Here is a 22,133-nt window from a genome sequence, read left to right on the forward strand (position 1 = left end):
ACGTGTCAAAAATGCATGTAAAAACCGCATGCGTTTTTTCTGGCAAGGAGAGACAAAAACGCTCAGGAAATTTCTGCTTCAAATCTGCATCGTGGGCACATACCCTTACAAAAGTTACTTTGCTGTGGTTACGGCAGTTACTATTACAACCAAATGCTACAATGTAGAAACCATATTGTAATGGCGGCTCTATGATGTGAAGTACCGCACCTCTGTGTCCGCCACATCTGAATCCACGCTATAACCCTAAAAATCTCAAGATGTTCTAAAATGGGCTATAATTGCTATTTGATCTACCCCCTGAAAAAACTACAGCAACTGTCAGGCCTGCACAGATTTTTATGATGTACTGGTCACCTCCAACCCAAATATACTCCCGAGAAACAGTTGCCCATGACCTTCCAATCTGCTCAACAAATCCATCCAGATCAGAATATTTGTACTAATCGCCTGAACCCCATTTTCCAATCTACCAGGTCTAGACTAAAGGAGACTGCAACAACTAATGGTTCTGCACCTGCAGTTTTGTCTCCTCTGCCAGAGCCAGCAGCATCCTGCAAACCCTGGCAAGTGCTGGGGCCAACTCTGCGCAGGTCTCAGATATTACACATGTACATGGCTGATGTGGGGGCTACGTGTTATAACTGGCTCCAGGAGCTGAGTCCACTCATTTGGGTGCATTCAGACAACTGTAGAAATCGGACTGGGATCAGACTGCAATACACGGAGGAGTGGCTGTTGGGTCTTCCAACCAGAGTGTGACAGCTTCATATATTTCTATACATAGTGGGAGACTTTCAGGCCATTTTGTGCATTTCGGTCTGATCTCGGTCCCATTCATACGGCCAGCAGCGCGAGTCCTGGCTGTGTCATACGGCCGGCAGCGCGAGTCCTGGCTGTGTCATACGGCCGGCAACGCGAGTCCTGACTGTGTCATACGGCCGGCAGCGTGAGTCCTGGCTGTGTCATACGGCCGGCAGCGTGAGTCCTGGCTGTCATACGGCCGGCAGCACGAGTCCTGGCTGTGTCATACGGCCGGCAGCGCGAGTCCTGGCTGTGTCATACGGCCGGCAGCGCGAGTCCTAGCTGTGTCATACGGCCGGCAGCGCGAGTCCGGGCTGTGTCATACGGCCGGCAGCGCGAGTCCTGGCTGTGTCATACGGCCGGCAGCGCGAGTCCTGGCTGTGTCATACGGCCGGCAGCGCGAGTCCTAGCTGTGTCATACGGCGGGCAGCGCGAGTCCTGGCTGTGTCATACGGCGGGCAGCGCGAGTCCTGGCTGTGTCATACGGCCGGCAGCGCGAGTCCTGGCTGTGTCATACGGCCGGCAGCGCGAGTCCTGGCTGTGTCATACGGCCGGCAGCGCGAGTCCTGGCTGTGACCAGGCTTCAGAGGAGAGCGCTAATTTTTCAAAACGCTTCCAATATTACAAAATTGTACAAGTGATCACAGGTTCAATTCCCCTGAAGAGACTGATAAAAAAATATATATATACCTTTCAAATATAAAAGTTAATTTTGCCCCCCCTTTTCTGGAAGTATAAAACTAATCTAAAAAAAAATAAATAAAATAAAAACTATTTTTTGGTTTTGCAGCATTATCGGCCAGAACCAATAAAATACCAGAATATTAATCATAAACGCTGAACTCCAACACAAACAAAAATGTCTGTTTTATTCAAATTGCCTCTTAAGAGAAAAAGAGGACTTGAACTCTATAGCGCCGCCTATTGGTAACAGCAATCCTACAAGTCCTAATCAACCCTTTAACGGAGTCGCGCAATATGACAGACACAGTGTTTCAGGCTATTGCCCCTCATCAGTGCAAAGTATGAGAACTGATTTGGCTAGGTGAGAGGCTCTGGAGGTCTAAGGGGTAGCGTTTCTCCTTGTGGAGAGTGACATACCGGCTCTGGCATGTTTTATTCATAACATCCCCTCCCTAAGAAAATGGAAGAAACCGAGATCAGAAAGTCTTATGGACCCCCAAGTGCTGATGATAGCAGCTACAGCTCAGATTGCAAAATAAAAAGGTCCTGGAAGGTGAGAAGGAAAAAATAAAAACCGAAGTGGGTGGGGGCATAATAAATTTGGAGGTGGTCCTGTCTGTCAACTGGAAACCTGCAACTATTCTGTTGCACAAGGAGTCAATAATCATTAGCATAAAAATTATTTGACATACAATGCGATTTTTTTTCTCTAGCTTTAGCCTAAAATACACTAAGCACAGGTTTGTTAAAGAGCAGCGATACACAACGACACTAGGACCCGGCTGCCACCTACAAACTGAAGGCTGGCATCGATGACGTCATCGGACCTGCCAGTCGCTTTCCCAGTTTCTAAACGGTGATTCGTCGGCAAAAAAAAAGGAAGTCCCGCCCTCTTACCGGCTGCTTAGTTGCCGTGGCAACGGAACGCTGTCCTGGGTCTGATCGCAGAGGAGCAGCAGGTAACGACCGGGGTATCGGACGATCATAATGTACGATCTCTGACATCGTAATATCTGTCAGTGGGGAGAGAGGGAGAGGCACAGTGCTGTGCCCCGTGATACGAGCGCTCCCCTGCTGCCATGGCAACCAGTGTGTGGAGGAATCTATGGAATGATTACATTGTATGACTCTGTCGTATTAACCCCTTCATGACTGGGCGTTTTATTTATTTACTTTTTTTAGATTTCATTGTTTCCTCGTCTTCTTCCCTGTAGCAGTACAAGGGCCTGATCTCTGCGGGACGAATCGTAGTTGTGAATTGCTCCATGCACTTTACCGTATACCGTACTGAAAAATGGGGAAAAAAAACAAATGTGGTGAAATAATGAAAAAAAAAGCATAATTCCATCATTGTTTGTTTTTCCGACAATCATCGTGCGGTAAAAATGACCTGGTAACGCGACTCTCCAGGTCGGTGTGATTATGACGGAGTCAGACTTGTTTAGTTTTTAATATATATATATATATATATATATATATATATTAGTGGTTCAAACAAATTCAGACGATTGTGAAAAAAAATGGAGGTTTGTGTTGGTAATTTTTTTTTATTTTTCTGTGGATGGAGCTTTTTTTATTATTTGCAATTTTTTTATTACAATTTTTAGAGAAGTTCAGCATCCAAAAAAAGTCAGTTTTTTGTTGATTTTTTTTTACCCTATACGGCTTTCACCATATAGGTTCATTAATTTTATATTTTGTTAGATCAGACTTTTTCCAGACGCAGCGATTCTAAATATGGTGTTTTTCATAGTTTTTTTTGAACTGAGAAGGTCAAACTTTTAAATAAATATATATATATTATTTTATTTTTTGATTGTGATTATTATTATTTTTTTTATACCATTATATTTGATTATTGCAGTATATAGTGGAAATCCTGGCCTCCTATAAAGCTTAGCCTGTGACAGGGCTTCACTGGAGTACCAAGATGGCAATGACAGAGCCCTTCTGCAAGCTTCCTGCTGCCTTGGCAAACCAAGCACCATGTCATTGTGTTGCATTGGGGACAATAAACACCCGAAACAGTGCTCCCCCAGGATTATACTACTCAAATGCCACTGACGGTGATTGACAGCGAAATTTAAGGGGTTAGACTGCAGCGATCGGAGCCTTGCTCAAGTCACTGCTGTTAGAGGCAAATGGCGGTTGTTTATCTCACCCGCTTGGCTCCTGAGCCCGCTCCATACACCTTCTCTCTACATACAATTATGACACGTGTCGGTGGTTGCCCTGACAACCTGGGAGATGCTGGGGGTTATAGTTTTGCACAAGCCTGTGTGTTTCCATCCTTCCTCCCATTCAACATCCGTTTTTCCTTCTGTTGTTTTTACATTGAAGTAAATACGAAGATGAATGAAAACGGAATAGATTTCAGGGTGTCATGCAAAAATGTCGCTCTACATTAAAGGGGTATTCCCATCTGCAAGATCCTATTCTAATATTTAGTAGGTATAATAATAATATTAGCAAATACCTCAAATTAGAAATGCAGTATAGTTCTTCTGATTTGCTTTATCTTTCCTCATTGCAGGACCTTAAGTATCCATGGTTACGACCACTGACAGCTAGTTGCTAGTGGTCTTAACCATGGATACCTGAGGTCCTGCAATGCATGCACATGAGGAAAGAAACATAGCAAATCGGAAGAATTATACTATATTTCTAATTGGAGGTATTTGCTAATATTATAATTACTACACCTTCTAAATATTGAGATAGGCTCTCGGAGATGGGAATACCCCTTTAAGGAACTGATTCATCATTGCTTTTGCGCCTTTTTTTTAAGTAAAAAAGTGTTCTAATATTTGTGTCTGATTCATGATTTAATCTGCTCCTTTTCTTTAAGTTTGTCCACCCCTTGTTATCCCCTTCTTTGTACTAGTAGTCTGGTGCAGAAAATAAAAAAAGTGCACCCTTATCTCCCAGACCGGTGTCGCTCCTGCGATCCCCTCCATTGTGTCTCCTGGAGGTCATGTGACCTTGTTTTGGCCCAAGACCGCCGCAGCCTTTTGTATTCCTTCGGAGCGGACTGGGACGTTTAAGGAATGCTGAAATCCTATAACAATGTCACCCGACCAGCAGGAGACACTGTCAACTTTACTTGGTATGGGCTTTTTTTTTGCTTTTTGGTCTGGATTTTGGTCACCCAGATGTTTAAGAATAATTTATCATTTGTCACTACAATTTTTGTATGTTTGCTGTCCAGTTCCCCTGTGGAGCACAAGATCCCGTTCTCAGAAGGGTTACTAAGAAGATTGGCTCCATGTGAGACACCTTTCTTGTTAGCAGCGTTGTGGGTATCTAAGGAACTGACAGCTCTGGTGTCGCACTCCCCCCGGGGCAGCAGGTCAGTCCGGTCTGAGCAGTGCTGGGTCTGTATAGACCTGATTCCTGGTTCTCACCATTTTTTCTATATCCTTAATTATCCTGTCCATGAATGAGTTAACAGCTGGTATCCCCAAATTCAGGACCCTTATCTGCAAACGTGGTCAAAATTGTTGGTACCCCTCGTTTAATGAAAGAAAAACCCACAATGGTCACAGAAATAACTTGAATCTGACAAAAGTAATAATAAATTAAAAATCTTTGAAAATGAACAAATGAAAGTCAGACATTGCTTTTCTGCTTCCACAGAATTAAAAAAAAAATTAACCTCATGACATAGGCCTGGACAGAAATGATGGTTCTCTTCTTCTTCTTAACTCAATATTTTGTTGAACAACCGTTTGAGGCAATCACTGCAATCAAATGATTCCTGTAACTGTCAATGAGACTTCTGCACCTCTCGACAGGTATTTTGGCCGACTCCTCATGAGCAAACTGCTCCAGTTGTCTTGTGTTTGAAGGTTGCCTTTTCCAGACGCCATGTTTCAGCTCTTTCTAATGTTGCTCAATAGGATTTAAGTCAGGGCTCATAGCAGGCAACTTCAGAATAGTCCAGTGTTTTCCTCTTTGCCATTCTTTGGTGTTTTTAGCTGTGTGTTTTGGGTCATTATCCTGTTGCAAGACCCATGACCTGCGACTGAGACCAAGCTTTCTGACGCTGGGCAGCACATTTCTCTCTAGAATCCCTTGATAGTCTTGAGATTTCATTGTACCCTGCACAGATTCAAGATACCCTGTGCCAGATGCAGCAAAGCAGCCCCAGAACATAACAGAGCCTCCACCATGTTTCACAGTAGGGACAGCGTTCATTTCTTGATATTCTTCATTTTTCCGTCTGTGAACATAGAGCTGATGTTCCTTGCCAAAAACTTCCATTTTTGTCTCATCTGTCCATAGGACATTCTTCCAGAAGCTTTGTGGCTTGTCAACATGTAGTTTGGCAAATTCGAGTCTGGCTTTTTTATAATTTTTTTTCAACAATGGTGTTCTCCTTTGGATCAAACAACGATAGATGATGCGATCTGACACTGATGTTCCTTGAGCTTCAAGTTCACCTTTAATTTCTTTAGAAGTTATCCTGGGCGCTTTTGTTACCATTCGTATTATCCGTCTCTTTGATTTTGTCATCAATTTTCCTCCTGCCGCCACGTCCAGGGAGGTTGGCTACAGTCCCTTGGACCTTAAATTTCTGAATAATGTGTGCAACTGTAGTCACAGGAGCATCAAGCTGCTTGGAGATGGTCTTATAACCTTTACCCTTAACATGCTTGTCTATAATTTTCTTTCTAATCTCCTGAGACAACTCTTTCCTTTGCTTCCTCTGGTCCATGTTGAGTGTGGTACACACCATGTCACCAAACAGCACAGTGAGTATCTGTAGCCCTATATACAGCGCAGTGAGTATCTGTAGCTCTATATACAGCACAGTGAGTATCTGTAGCCCTATATACAGGCACAGTGAGTATCTGTAGCCCTATATACAGCACAGTGAGTATCTGTAGCTCTATATACAGCACAGTGAGTATCTGTAGCCCTATATACAGCACAGTGAGTATCTGTAGTCCTATATACAGGCACAGTGAGTATCTGTAGCCCTATATACAGCACAGTGAGTATCTGTAGCCCCATATACAGCACAGTGAGTATCTGTAGCCCCATATACAGCACAGTGAGTATCTGTAGCTCTATATACAGCACAGTGAGTATCTGTAGCCCTATATACAGGCACAGTGAGTATCTGTAGTCCTATATACAGCACAGTGAGTATCTGTAGCCCTATATACAGCACAGTGAGTATCTGTAGCTCTATATACAGCACAGTGAGTATCTGTAGCCCTATATACAGGCACAGTGAGTATCTGTAGTCCTATATACAGGCACAGTGAGTATCTGTAGCCCTATATACAGCACAGTGAGTATCTGTAGCCCCATATACAGCACAGTGAGTATCTGTAGCCCCATATACAGCACAGTGAGTATCTGTAGCTCTATATACAGCACAGTGAGTATCTGTAGTCCTATATACAGGCACAGTGAGTATCTGTAGCTCTATATACAGCACAGTGAGTATCTGTAGCTCTATATACAGGCACAGTGAGTATCTGTAGCTCTATATACAGCACAGTGAGTATCTGTAGCCCTATATACAGCACAGTGAGTATCTTTAGCCCTATATACAGGCACAGTGAGTATCTGTAGCTCTATATACAGCACAGTGAGTATCTGTAGCCCTATATACAGCACAGTGAGTATCTGTAGCCCTATATACAGGCACAGTGAGTATCTGTAGCCCCATATACAGCACAGTGAGTATCTGTAGCCCTATATACAGCACAGTGAGTATCTGTAGCCCTATATACAGCACAGTGAGTATCTGTAGCCCTATATACAGCACAGTGAGTATCTGTAGCCCTATATACAGGCACAGTGAGTATCTGTAGCCCCATATACAGCACAGTGAGTATCTGTAGCCCTATATACAGCACAGTGAGTATCTGTAGCTCTATATACAGCACAGTGAGTATCTGTAGCCCTATATACAGCACAGTGAGTATCTGTAGTCCTATATACAGCACAGTGAGTATCTGTAGCCCTATATACAGCACAGTGAGTATCTGTAGCCCTATATACAGGCACAGTGAGTATCTGTAGTCCTATATACAGCACAGTGAGTATCTGTAGCTCTATATACAGCACAGTGAGTATCTGTAGCCCTATATACAGCACAGTGAGTATCTGTAGCCCTATATACAGGCACAGTGAGTATCTGTAGCTCTATATACAGGCACAGTGAGTATCTGTAGCTCTATATACAGCACAGTGAGTATCTGTAGTCCTATATACAGCACAGTGAGTATCTGTAGCTCTATATACAGCACAGTGAGTATCTGTAGCCCCATATACAGCACAGTGAGTATCTGTAGCTCTATATACAGCACAGTGAGTATCTGTAGCTCTATATACAGGCACAGTGAGTATCTGTAGCTCTATATACAGCACAGTGAGTATCTGTAGCTCTATATACAGCACAGTGAGTATCTGTAGCCCTATATACAGCACAGTGAGTATCTGTAGCTCTATATACAGCACAGTGAGTATCTGTAGCTCTATATACAGCACAGTGAGTATCTGTAGCCCTATATACAGCACAGTGAGTATCTGTAGCCCCATATACAGGCACAGTGAGTATCTGTAGCCCTATATACAGGCACAGTGAGTATCTGTAGTCCTATATACAGGCACAGTGAGTATCTGTAGTCCTATATACAGCACAGTGAGTATCTGTAGCCCTATATACAGCACAGTGAGTATCTGTAGCCCTATATACAGCACAGTGAGTATCTGTAGCCCCATATACAGGCACAGTGAGTATCTGTAGCTCTATATACAGCACAGTGAGTATCTGTAGTCCTATATACAGGCACAGTGAGTATCTGTAGTCCTATATACAGCACAGTGAGTATCTGTAGCCCTATATACAGCACAGTGAGTATCTGTAGTCCTATATACAGCACAGTGAGTATCTGTAGCTCTATATACAGCACAGTGAGTATCTGTAGCTCTATATACAGGCACAGTGAGTATCTGTAGCCCTATATACAGCACAGTGAGTATCTGTAGTCCTATATACAGCACAGTGAGTATCTGTAGCTCTATATACAGGCACAGTGAGTATCTGTAGCTCTATATACAGCACAGTGAGTATCTGTAGCTCTATATACAGGCACAGTGAGTATCTGTAGCCCTATATACAGCACAGTGAGTATCTGTAGCTCTATATACAGCACAGTGAGTATCTGTAGCCCTATATACAGGCACAGTGAGTATCTGTAGCTCTATATACAGCACAGTGAGTATCTGTAGCCCTATATACAGGCACAGTGAGTATCTGTAGCCCTATATACAGCACAGTGAGTATCTGTAGCTCTATATACAGGCACAGTGAGTATCTGTAGCTCTATATACAGCACAGTGAGTATCTGTAGCTCTATATACAGGCACAGTGAGTATCTGTAGCCCTATATACAGGCACAGTGAGTATCTGTAGCTCTATATACAGCACAGTGAGTATCTGTAGTCCTATATACAGCACAGTGAGTATCTGTAGCCCTATATACAGCACAGTGAGTATCTGTAGCTCTATATACAGCACAGTGAGTATCTGTAGCTCTATATACAGGCACAGTGAGTATCTGTAGCTCTATATACAGCACAGTGAGTATCTGTAGTCCTATATACAGCACAGTGAGTATCTGTAGCCCTATATACAGCACAGTGAGTATCTGTAGCCCCATATACAGCACAGTGAGTATCTGTAGCCCTATATACAGCACAGTGAGTATCTGTAGCCCTATATACAGCACAGTGAGTATCTGTAGTCCTATATACAGCACAGTGAGTATCTGTAGCCCTATATACAGCACAGTGAGTATCTGTAGCCCCATATACAGCACAGTGAGTATCTGTAGCTCTATATACAGCACAGTGAGTATCTGTAGCTCTATATACAGGCACAGTGAGTATCTGTAGCTCTATATACAGCACAGTGAGTATCTGTAGTCCCATATACAGGCCACTGACTGATTACAAGATTGTAGACACCTGTGATGCTAATTAGTGGACACAACTTGATTACACATGTCCCTTTTGTCACATTATTTTCAGGGGTACCATCATTTCTGTCCAGGCCGATTTCGTGAGTTTAATTTTTTTTAAATTTCTGTGGAAGCAGAAAAGCAATGTCTGACCTTCATTTGTTCATTTTTATAGATTTTTAATTTATTATTACTTTTGTCAGATTCAAGTTATTTCTGTGACCATTGTTTTTTTTTTCTATCATTAAACGAGAGGGGTACCAACAATTTTGACCATGTGTGTATTAACTAGGGTACAAAGCAGCTAATAAAAGCATCTCTTCTTCTGGAAGGCTCGGCAGGTTTGTGCATTACAAGGACAGTCCATTAATTTCATTGCAAACTGTGTAACTCTTTGTTTCTCCCGTGGTGGCGCTATAGGGAAATTGCTGCCAGATTCACCTCAGGGGATTGCTTGACTTATCGGCGGCAGGACACTCTGTACCTCGCTTTCCAGCCGGATCCAGGTTGAATTGTTATTATAGATGAGCAAAAATATTCACACTACCCTGGCCCGGTCCACTTCAGTTCTCAATGGTAGCAAGACTGGGCAGTGCCAACTTCCTCAGCCAGTACACAACATCACAGGGGGTCTAGTAATCGCAGGATGCACCCAGTTTGCCATGGAGGACCCAAGTGGACGCCGGACCAGGGCAGCGTGAATCTTTTCGCTCATCTCTAATTCTTACACAATCTGACACTGTCTTGAAGTTATTTGCTGCGCAGCTTTGTGTGTGTGCAGAGACTTTCCTCTGATGTCCACTGTCACTTTTTCATATTGTCCCTATAATATAACAACAAAGATGCAGCAGAGCAGTGTCCGGCTATTAGAAGGATCTTATTTATTTTGTGTTTGTTACTAATTTGACAATTTTTAATGAAATTTATAAGACTTTTTCTCACTCACCTGCAGTGACCTCGTCAAAATATTTAGAGCAATGTCCGACGCTGCAAAAGACAAGGCCGCTCGCCTGCTGAAGAAGAGAGGAAGCATTTCATCTCTGAGTAGTCATGATGTCAGACACCGGGAAAGCCACAAACCTCGGGAATCCAGAGAGTATGTACATCTGATGGTTTATGGGATAGAGGCAGATACACTGCCATTAAAGGGATTTCCACTGTCACTTATATATAATAGGGCCATCAGTCATAGTGACCTCATGCCGTGAAGATTCATGTGTCAGAGGACAATATTCTAAACCTTCTGTCACTGATTTTCCTTACAGTTCTTTGAGTACAGTGTCTTATATCGACGAACCTGGGCATCACGATGACATCGGCCGTCCAGCAGTGCAGATGGAAAACACCTACCAGTTAGGTACTAAATATCATTGGAGGATAGCTGACAAGAATATAATTACTATAATACTGCCCCTATGTACAAAATAGAACTACTATAATACTGCCTCCTATGCACAAGAATATAACTACCATAATACTGCTCCTATGTACAAGAATATAACTACTATAATACTGCCCCTATGTACAAGAATATAACTACTATAATACTGCCCCCTATGTACAAGAATATAACTACTATAATACTGCTGCTATGTGCAAGAATATAGCTACTATAATACTGCTCCCTATGTACAAAATATAACTACTATAATACTGCCCCTATGTACAAGAATATAACTACTATAATACTGCTCTTATGTACAAGAATATAACTACTATAATACTGCTCCTATGTACAAGAATATAACTACTATAATACTGCCCCTATGTACAAGAATATAACTACTATAATACTGCTCCTATGTACAAGAATATAACTACTATAATACTGCCCCTATGTACAAGAATATAACTACTATAATACTGCTGTTATGTACAAGAATATAACTACTATAATACTGCTCCTATGTACAAGAAAATAACTACTATAATACTGCTCCTATGTACAAGAAAATAACTACTATAATACTGCTCCTATGTACAAGAATATAACTACTATAATACTGCCCCTATGTACAAGAATATAACTACTATAATACTGCTGTTATGTACAAGAATATAACTACTATAATACTGCTCCTATGTACAAGAATATAACTACTATAATACTGCTCCTATGTACAAGAAAATAACTACTATAATACTGCTCCTATGTACAAGAATATAACTACTATAATACTGCCCCTATGTACAAGAATATAACTACTATAATACTGCCCCTATGTACAAAATATAACCACTATAATACTGCACCTATGTACAAGAATATAACTACTATAATACTTCTCCTATGTACAGGAATATAACTACTATAATACTGCTCCCTATGTACAAGAATATAACTACTATAATACTGCTCCTATGTACAAGAATATAACTACTATAATACTGCTCCTATGTACAAGAATATAACTACTATAATACTGCTCCTATATACAGGAATATAACTACTATAATACTGCTCCTATGTACAAGAATATAACTACTATAATACTGCTGTTATGTACAAGAATATAACTACTATAATACTGCTCCTATGTACAAGAATATAACTACTATAATACTGCTCCTATGTACAAGAATATAACTACTATAATACTGCTCCTATATACAGGAATATAACTACTATAATACTGCTCCTATGTACCAGAATATAACTACTATAATACTTCCCCTATGTACAAGAATATAACTACTATAATACTGCTCTTATGTACAAGAATATAACTACTGTAATAATGCCTCTATGTAGAAGAATATAACTACTATAATACTGCTTTTATGTACAAGAATATAAGTACTATAATACTGCTCCTATGTACAAGAATATAACTACTATAATACTGCCCCTTATGTACAAGAATAGAACTACTATAATACTACTCCTGTGTACAAGAATATAACCACTATAATACTGCTCCTATGTACAAGAATATAACTACTATAATACTGCCCCTTATGTACAAGAATAGAACTACTATAATACTACTCCTGTGTACAAGAATATAACTACTATAATACTGCTCCTATGTACAAGAATATAACTAATATAATACTACCATCTATGTACAAGAATATAACTACTATAATACTGCCCCTATGTACAAGAATATAACTACTATAATACTGCCCCTATGTACAAGAATATAACTACTATAATACTGCCCCCTATGTACAAGAATATAACTACTATAATACTGCTGTTATGTACAAGAGTATAACTACTATAATACTGCTCCTATGTACAAGAATATAACTACTGTAATAATGCCTCTATGTACAAGAATATAACTACTATAATACTGCTGCTATGTACAAGAATATAACTACTATAATACTACCATCTATGTACAAGAATATAACTACTATAATACTGCCCCTTATGTACAAGAATAGAACTACTATAATACTACTCCTATGTACAAGAATATAACTACTATAATACTGCTCCTATGTACAAGAATATAACTACTATAATACTACCATCTATATACAAGAATATAACTACTATAATACTGCCCCCTATGTACAAGAATATAACTACTATAATACTGCCCCTATGTACAAGAATAGAACTACTATAATTCTGCCCCCTATGTACAAGAATATAACTACTATAATACTGCCCCTATGTACAATAATATAACTACTATAATACTGCCCCTATGTACAAGAATATAACTACTATAATACTGCCCCCCATGTACAAGAATATAACTACTATAATACTGCTCCCTATGTACAGGAATATAACTACTATAATACTGCCCCCCATGTACAAGAATATAACTACTATAATACTGCTCCCTATGTACAGGAATATAACTACTATAATACTGCCCCTATGTACAAGAATATAACTACTATAATACTGCCCCCTATGTATAAGAATATAACTACTATAATACTGCCCCTATGTACAAGAATAGAACTACTATAATTCTGCCCCCTATGTACAAGAATATAACTACTATAATACTGCTCCCTATGTACAAGAATATAACTACTATAATACTGCCCCCTATGTACAAGAATATAACTACTATAATACTGCCCCTATGTACAATAATATAACTACTATAATACTGCCCCTATGTACAAGAATATAACTACTATAATACTGCCCCTATGTACAAGAATATAACTACTATAATACTGCCCCTATGTACAAGAATATAACTACTATAATACTGCCCCTATGTACAAGAATATAACTACTATAATACTGCCCCTATGTACAAGAATATAACTACTATAATACTGCCCCTATGTACAAGAATATAACTACTATAATACTGCCCCCTATGTACAAAAATATAACTACTATAATACTGCCCCTATGTACAATAATATAACTACTATAATACTGCCCCTATGTACAAGAATATAACTACTATAATACTGCCCCCTATGTACAAGAATATAACTACTATAATACTGCCCCTATGTACAAGAATATAACTACTATAATACTGCCCCCTATGTACAAGAATATAACTTCTATAATACTGCCCCATGTACAAGAATATAACTACTATAATACTGCCCCCTATGTACAAGAATATAACTACTATAATACTGCCACTATGTACAATAATATAACTACTATAATACTGCCCCTATGTACAAGAATATAACTACTATAATACTGCCCCTATGTACAAGAATATAACTACTATAATACTGCCCCCTATGTACAAGAATATAACTACTATAATACTGCCCCATGTACAAGAATATAACTACTATAATACTGCCCCCTATGTACAAGAATATAACTACTATAATACTGCCCCCTATGTACAAGAATATAACTACTATAATACTGCCCCATGTACAAGAATATAACTACTATAATACTGCTCCTATGTACAAGAATATAAATACTATAATACTGCCCCCTATATACAAGAATATAACTACTATAATACTGCGCCCTATATACAATATACTTTCATCTTTCCCTATCAGCAGTAGTTCACATTTTGTGGCAGGTCATGTATTGTGTACTAACGTATAATGTCGTCTTAGTTCCTGCGCGCCGTTTTCCTGTGGCCACAGTCAATAATATATTGAAGGACGTCCTGACGAGTTATCTACAGGAGGAGAAGTACGAGGCCGAGCTCTGCAGACAAATGACAAAAACAATCTCAGAGGTGCGTCATGATATGGATCTTCAGAGACTGGAGTAATTTGTCTTGTGCCGTCTCTGTTGCTGACGGATCGTAAGATTCAAATTACTTGCATTTTTTATGCTTATTAATGGTCAGGGCTGTGGAGGAAACTAAGGTCTTAAAAATTCAATCAGACCCTCATCTGGTTAACATAAAGACTCCATGATTCACACAATGTGCTTTATAAAGCTCTGTGATCTGAGGAGCAGATCCATCAACAGCAATATCCTAATGACTTCCATAGAATATACAAGTAGGGACACATAGTTTGTGACAGTTAATTAAAGATTCTGCAGCTTTCAGTGTCAGTTCCTGACCATTTTCCACATCTCTGCTTGCTGTCAGTAAAGTCTATCCGGTGCAATCATTCTTACAAGCTGTTCTACAATTGTATTCAGTGTGGACTACTATAATACTGCCCTCTATGTACAATAATATAACTACTATAATACTGCTCCCTATGTACAAGAATATAACTGCTATAATACTGCTCCTATGTACAAGAATATAACTACTATAATACTGCCCCTATGTACAATAATATAACTACTATAATACTGCTCCCTATGTACAAGAATATAACTACTATAATACTGCCCCTATGTACAAGACTATAACTACTTTAAAACTGCCCCTATGTACAAGAATATAACTACTATAATACTGCCCCTATGTACAAGAATATAACTACTATAATACTGCCCCTATGTACAAGAATATAACTACTATAATACTGCCCCTATGTACAAGAATATAACTACTATAATACTGCTCCTATGTATAAGAATAACTACTATAATACTGCTCCTATGTATAAGAATATAGCTACTATAATACTGCCCCCTATGTACAAGAATATAACTACTATAATACTGCCCCCTATGTACAAGAATATAACTACTATAATACTGCCCCTATGTACAAGAATATAACTACTATAATACTGCTCCTATGTACAAGAATATAACTACTATAATACTGCCCCTATGTACAAGAATATAACTACTATAATACTGCCCCCTATATACAAGAATATAACTACTATAATTCTGCCCCTATGTACAAGAATATAACTACTATAATACTGCTCCTATGTACAAGAATATAACTACTATAATACTGTCTCCTATGTACAAGAATATAACTACTATAATACTGCCCCTATGTACAAGAATATAAGTACTATAATACTGCCCCCTATGTACAAGAATATAACTACTATAATACTGCTCCTATGTACAAGAATATAACTACTATAATACTGCCCCATGTACAAGAATATAACTACTATAATACTGCCCCCTATGTACAAGAATATAACTACTATAATACTGCTCCTATGTACAAGAATATAACTACTATAATACTGCTCATATGTACAAGAATATAACTACTATAATACTGCTCCTACAGTGGTGGCCAAAAGTATTGGCACACCTGCAATTCTGTCAGATAATACTCAGTTTCTTCCTGAAAATGATTGCAATCACAAATTCTTTGGTGTTATTATCTTCATTTAATTTGTCTTCAATGAAATAACACAAAAAGAATTGTCCTAAAGCCAAATTGGATATAATTCCACACCAAACCTAAAAAAGGGGGTGGACAAAAGTATTGGCACTGTTTGAAAAATCATGTGATGCTTCTCTAATTCGTGCAATTAACAGCACCTGTAACTTACCTGTGGCACCTAACAGGTGTTGGCAATAACTAAATCACACTTGCCGCCAGTTAACATGGATTAAAGTTGACTCAACCTCTGTCCTGTGTCCTTGTGTGTACCACATTGAGCATGGAGAAAAGAAAGAAGACCAAAGAACTGTCTGAGGACTTGAGAAACCAAATTGTGAGGAAGCATGAGCACTCTCAAGGTTACAAGTCCATCTCCAAAGACCTGAATGTTCCTTTGTCTTCCGTGCGCAGTGTCATCAAGAAGTTTAAAGCCCATGGCACTGTGGCTAGCCTCCCTAGATGTGGACGGAAAAGAAAAATTGACGAGAGATTTCAACCTAAGATTGTGCGGATGGTGGATAAAGAACCTCGACTAACATCCAAACAGGTTCAAGCTGCCCTGCAGTCCGAGGGTACAACAGTGTCAACCCGTACTATCCGTCGGCGTCTGAATGAAAAGGGACTGTATGGTAGGATACCCAGGAAGACCCCACTTCTTACCCCGAGACATAAAAAAGCCAGGCTGGAGTTTGCCAAAACTTACCTGAGAAAGCCTAAAACATTTTGGAAGAATGTTCTCTGGTCAGATGAGACAAAAGTAGAGCTTTTTGGGAAAAAGCATCAACATAGAGTGTACAGGAAAAAAAAGAGGCATTCAAAGAAAAAAACACTGTCCCTACAGTCAAACATGGCGGAGGTTCCCTGATGTTTTGGGGTTGCTTTGCTGCCTCTGGCACTGGACTGCTTGACCGTGTGCATGGCATTATGAAGTCTGAAGACTACCAACAAATTTTGCAGCATAATGTAGGGCCCAGTGTGAGAAAGCTGGGTCTCCCTCAGAGGTCATGGGTCTTCGAGCAGGACAATGACCCAAAACACACTTCCAAAAGCACTATAAAATGGTTTGAGAGAAAGCACTGGAGACTTCTAAGGTGGCCAGCAATGAGTCCAGACCTGATTCCCATAGAACACCTGTGGAGAGATCTCAAAATGGCAGTTTGGAGAAGGCACCCTTCAAATATCAGGGACCTGGAGCAGTTTGCCAAAGAAGAATGGTCTACAATTCCAGCAGAGCATTGTAAGAAACTCATTGATGGTTACCGGAAGCGGTTGTTCGCAGTTATTTTGGCTAAAGGTTGTGCAACCAAGTATTAGGCTGAGGGTGCCAATACTTTTGTCTGGCCCATTTTTGGAGTTTTGTGTGAAATGATCAATGATTTGATTTTTGCTTCATTCTCTTTTGTGTTTTTTCCTTGCAAGCAAATTAAATGAAGAGAATAATACCAAAGAATTTGTGATTGCAATCATTTTCAGGAAGAAACTGAGTATTATCTGACAGAATTGCAGGAGTGCCAATACTTTTGGCCACCACTGTATGTACAAGTATATAACTACTATAATACTGCTCCTATGTACAAGAATATAACTATTATAATACTGCTCCTATGTACAAGAATATAACTACTATAATACTGCTCCTATGTATAAGAATATAACTACTATAATACTGCCCCCTATGTACAAGAATATAACTACTATAATACTGCCCCTATGTACAAGAATATAACTACTATAATACTGCCCGCTATGTACAAGAATATGACTACTATAATACTGCCCCCTGTGTACAAGAATATAGCTACTATAATACTGCCCCCTATGTACAAGAATATAACTACTATAATACTGCTCTCTATGTACAAGAATATAACTACTATAATACTGCCCCCTATGTACAAGAATATAACTACTATAATACTGCCCCCTATGTACAAGAATATAACTACTATAATACTGCTCTCTATGTACAAGAATATAACTACTATAATACTGCCCCCTATTTACAAGAATATAACTACTATAATACTGCCCCTATGTACAAGAATATAACTACTATAATACTGCCCCTATGTACAAGAATATAACTACTATAACACTGCTCCTATGTATAAGAATATAACTACTATAATACTGCCCCTATGTACAAGAATATAACTACTACAATACTGCTCCTATGTACAAGAATATAACTACTATAATACTGCCCCTATGTACAAGAATATATCTACTATAATACTGCCTCCTATGTACAAGAATATAACTGCTATAATACTACTCCTATGTACATGAATATAACTACTATAATACTGCCCCCTATGTACAAGAATATAACTGCTATAATACTACTCCTATGTGCATGAATATAACTACTATAATACTGCCCCCTATGTACAATAATATAACTACTATAATACTGCCCCTATGTACAAGAATATAACTACTATAATACTGCCCCTATGTACAAGAGTATAACTACTATAATACTGCCCCCTATGTACAAGAATATAACTACTATAATACTGCTCCTATGTACAAGAATATAACTACTATAACACTGCTCCTATGTATAAGAATATAACTACTATAATACTGCCCCTATGTACAAGAATATAACTACTTTAATACTGCTCCTATGTACAAGAATATAACTACTATAATACTGCCGCTATGTACAAGAATATATCTACTATAATACTGCCCCCTATGTACAAGAATAAAACTGCTATAATACTACTCCTATGTACATGAATATAACTACTATAATACTGCCCCCTATGTACAAGAATATAACTGCTATAATGCTACTCCTATGTACATGAATATAACTACTATAATACTGCCCCCTATGTACAAGAATATAACTACTATAATACTGCCCCTATGTACAAGAATATAACTACTATAATACTGCCCCTATGTACAAGAATATAACTACTATAATACTGCCCCCTATGTACAAGAATATAACTACTATAATACTGCTCCTATGTACAAGAATATAACTACTATAATACTGCCCCTATGTACAAGAATATAACTTCTATAATACTGCACCCTATGTGCAAGAATAAAACTACTATACTACCCCTATATACAAGAATATAACTACTATGATACTGCCTCCTATGTATAAGAATATAACTACTATAATATGGCTCCTATGTACAAGACTATAACTACTATAATACTGCTCCTATGTATAAGAATATAACTACTATAATACTGCTCCTATGTACAAGAATATAACTACTATAATACTGCTCCTATGTATAAGAATATAACTAGTATGTAACACATTAATGGCACAAGATACTTTCTGGATCTGATAGTTGTTACAATGTAACAGTGCAGGAGAAATGTATGTGGAGTCCTGATTGTTTACCTCACAGAGGATTGTCTACATTGGTACCTCTGGTTATTGGGCTTCTCACCAATAGGAACTGAGTTTAGTTTTTTAGTGGAAGATCCCTTTAATTAAAGGAGACATTGTGATATTTTGTATCTTTTCTCAATCTTAGGTTGTGAAGGCCAGAGTCAAGGACCTGATGATCCCGAGGTATAAAATCATTGTTCTGATCTACATTGGACAGCTGAATGATCAGAACATGCGCGTGGGCAGCCGGTGTATCTGGGACCCGGCGTACGACACCTTCTCCTCCTACACGTTCAAGAACAGCTCCCTCTTTGCTCTCGCCAATGTCTACGCTGTATATTACGAGTAGGTGACGGTCAGCTGCTGGGAAACTACAATTTGTGGCCGTCAGGGCATGCTGAGAGTTGTAGTTTTACAATAGCTTCAGGTTGCTGCCGCTACTCTTTGATATAACTGGTGCCTACTGTGCATGTGTAACTTCTTCAGATGAGCAAAATGATTTGCAGGACCGTGGCCCGGCGGCCATGTCAGTAGTCCGTGACTACAAAACTTCTGCCATCCCAAGCGCATCTTCTGATTAGTAGGTCATTGCACATCACATTGCACCAGGGCTACTAATCACGAGAGGCGCCAGGCCTGTGGACACATAGGAGGAGGTTCACAGAGCTCTGGTCCGGCAGCCACGGACTACTCACAAGAACCCTGCATCAAGGTCTTGCAAATGTATTTTCTCAGCTCCAGTATCCACAAACCCCTCTACTACTAACTATCAGGGTTTCCTGGGGATTGTAGTTCACATCGGCTACAGATTTCCGACATTTAACACTAAATCATGTTCATTTTCAAAAATAATTCCCCTCTAATCAGAAAATCCTCAATATTTTGAGTCGCTGCTTCTAATCTGTTCCTGGGAAAGCTGGGTGATTACCAATATGGCCTCCATTACTTCTTCACACATCTTTTCCAAACACCTAGATTCCAAAACTGCTTAGTGGCGCAGTGATTCACCCCCCTCTCATCTGCCACTGCACGTCTCGCATTGCCTTGCAGAGTTCTAGGAAAGCTGAGTGAAAGCTATATTGGCAGCCTTATTGGCTGTCACCCATCTTTCCCACAATGGGATAAATTTTCCTGGACACTTTTTATTTTGAGGGAGATGCCTCTTAAAGAAATGGAAAAAGGCCAGAACATTTGTGGAGGGCAACAATCTCCAACCTGTGTGTTCGCTGGGTTTCCGTAGATCCATTGTAGCCTTGTTTTGTAAAAAAAATACTATTTATTATGTGAATTTCCAAATGATGGGAACAAAACGATGAATTGTATAATTATAAATCAATGAAACAATTATGTCTTCCTGCCCTAATTCTACAAAAATGTGGGAAAAAAACAACCAGAATTTTGCAATAAAATGATACAATCATGTAAAAAAATGCCTGGCGTTTCTAATACAAGTGTGTAATATGCAATAAAACGATGTACGGGCCTTTAAAGGGATTGTACAAGATTCAGAAACAGCTCCACTTATGTCCATGTGGCAGTATCTGGTATTGCAGCTTGCTCCAGTCACCTCTAGAAGTGCCACTGTTCCTTTTGATCCCATCCAATTTTTTTAAAGTGTAAGTAAATTTTTATAAGCTAAGTGTTAGACGAAGGGGATATATGTGCACGCTTTTTTGTGTGGAGTTTTTAGAGAAGGTCCATGACAAAAAACGTGAAAAATCCCTCAAAACGCTTGAAAGTCTCTTTTTATTAATTTATTCATTTTTATTGTAAAACTGCTTTGCTTTTCATATTTTCAGTCTTTTGAGTGTTTTTTTCCACTACAAATTTCTAAAGAAGGAAAGTTTCCTGAAGCAGTTTCCACTATAAAAACGTATAGTTCTTGCCTTTCTTAATAAAAAATAAAACTCGTCGTGGACATACCCGTAAATGTCCTGTAGATTAGTGGGGGTCCCCCTGATCTCCAAAAAACTATGCAAAAGTGGTGAGCATTTCTGCAGTCTCTTTAGTGATCTACAGTACAGACCAAAAGTTTGGACACACCTTCTCATTTAAAGATTTTTCTGTATTTTCATGACTATGAAAATTGTACATTCACACTGAAGGCATCAAAACTATGAATTATCACATGTGGAATTATATACTTAACAAAAAAGTGTGAAACAACTGAAAATATGTTTCACTAAAAGAATTAAGTAATGTGATAGACAGGCCGCTGTATCTTATATTCAAGCACTCTTTATGGACAGGGATTGTCCCACTAGACTGGCGCCAAGCAAATGTGGTACCAATATTCAAAAAGGGGTCTAAAAGTGACCCTGGGAACTATAGAGCAGTCAGCCTAACGTCTGTTGTGGGTAAATTGTTTGAAGGATTTCTTAGAGATGCTATTGTAGAATATCTTAATGATAATAACTGTCTAACTCCATATCAGCATGGATTCATGAGGGATCGCTCCTGATGGCCTTCTACGAGGAGGTGAGCTCACAGCTGGACCGGGGAGTCAGTGGATGTTGTATACCTTGACTTCTCCAAAGCGTTTGATACCGTGCCACACAAAAGGTTGGTATATAAAATGAGAATGCTTGGTCTGGGGGATAATGT

At 39.1% G+C, this 22,133-nt stretch overlaps 1 protein-coding gene across 1 annotated transcript; it reads left to right on the forward strand.

The window, feature by feature from the left end:
• Positions 1-2,320: 2,320 nt before the first annotated feature.
• Positions 2,321-20,873, forward strand: DYNLT5 (dynein light chain Tctex-type family member 5). The gene is made up of 5 exons (XM_073642664.1): positions 2,321-2,447; positions 10,423-10,566; positions 10,736-10,827; positions 14,502-14,626; positions 19,675-20,873. The coding sequence occupies exons 2-5, from the start codon at positions 10,448-10,450 to the stop codon at positions 19,876-19,878; spliced, it is 540 nt and encodes a 179-aa protein (XP_073498765.1). The 5' UTR covers positions 2,321-2,447; positions 10,423-10,447; the 3' UTR covers positions 19,879-20,873.
• Positions 20,874-22,133: the final 1,260 nt, after the last annotated feature.

The sequence above is a fragment of the Phyllobates terribilis genome, unplaced genomic scaffold (assembly GCF_046119375.1).
Source record: "Phyllobates terribilis strain yellow unplaced genomic scaffold, ASM4611937v1 Scaffold_8__6_contigs__length_399053987, whole genome shotgun sequence".
Taxonomy (NCBI): Eukaryota; Metazoa; Chordata; class Amphibia; order Anura; family Dendrobatidae; genus Phyllobates; species Phyllobates terribilis.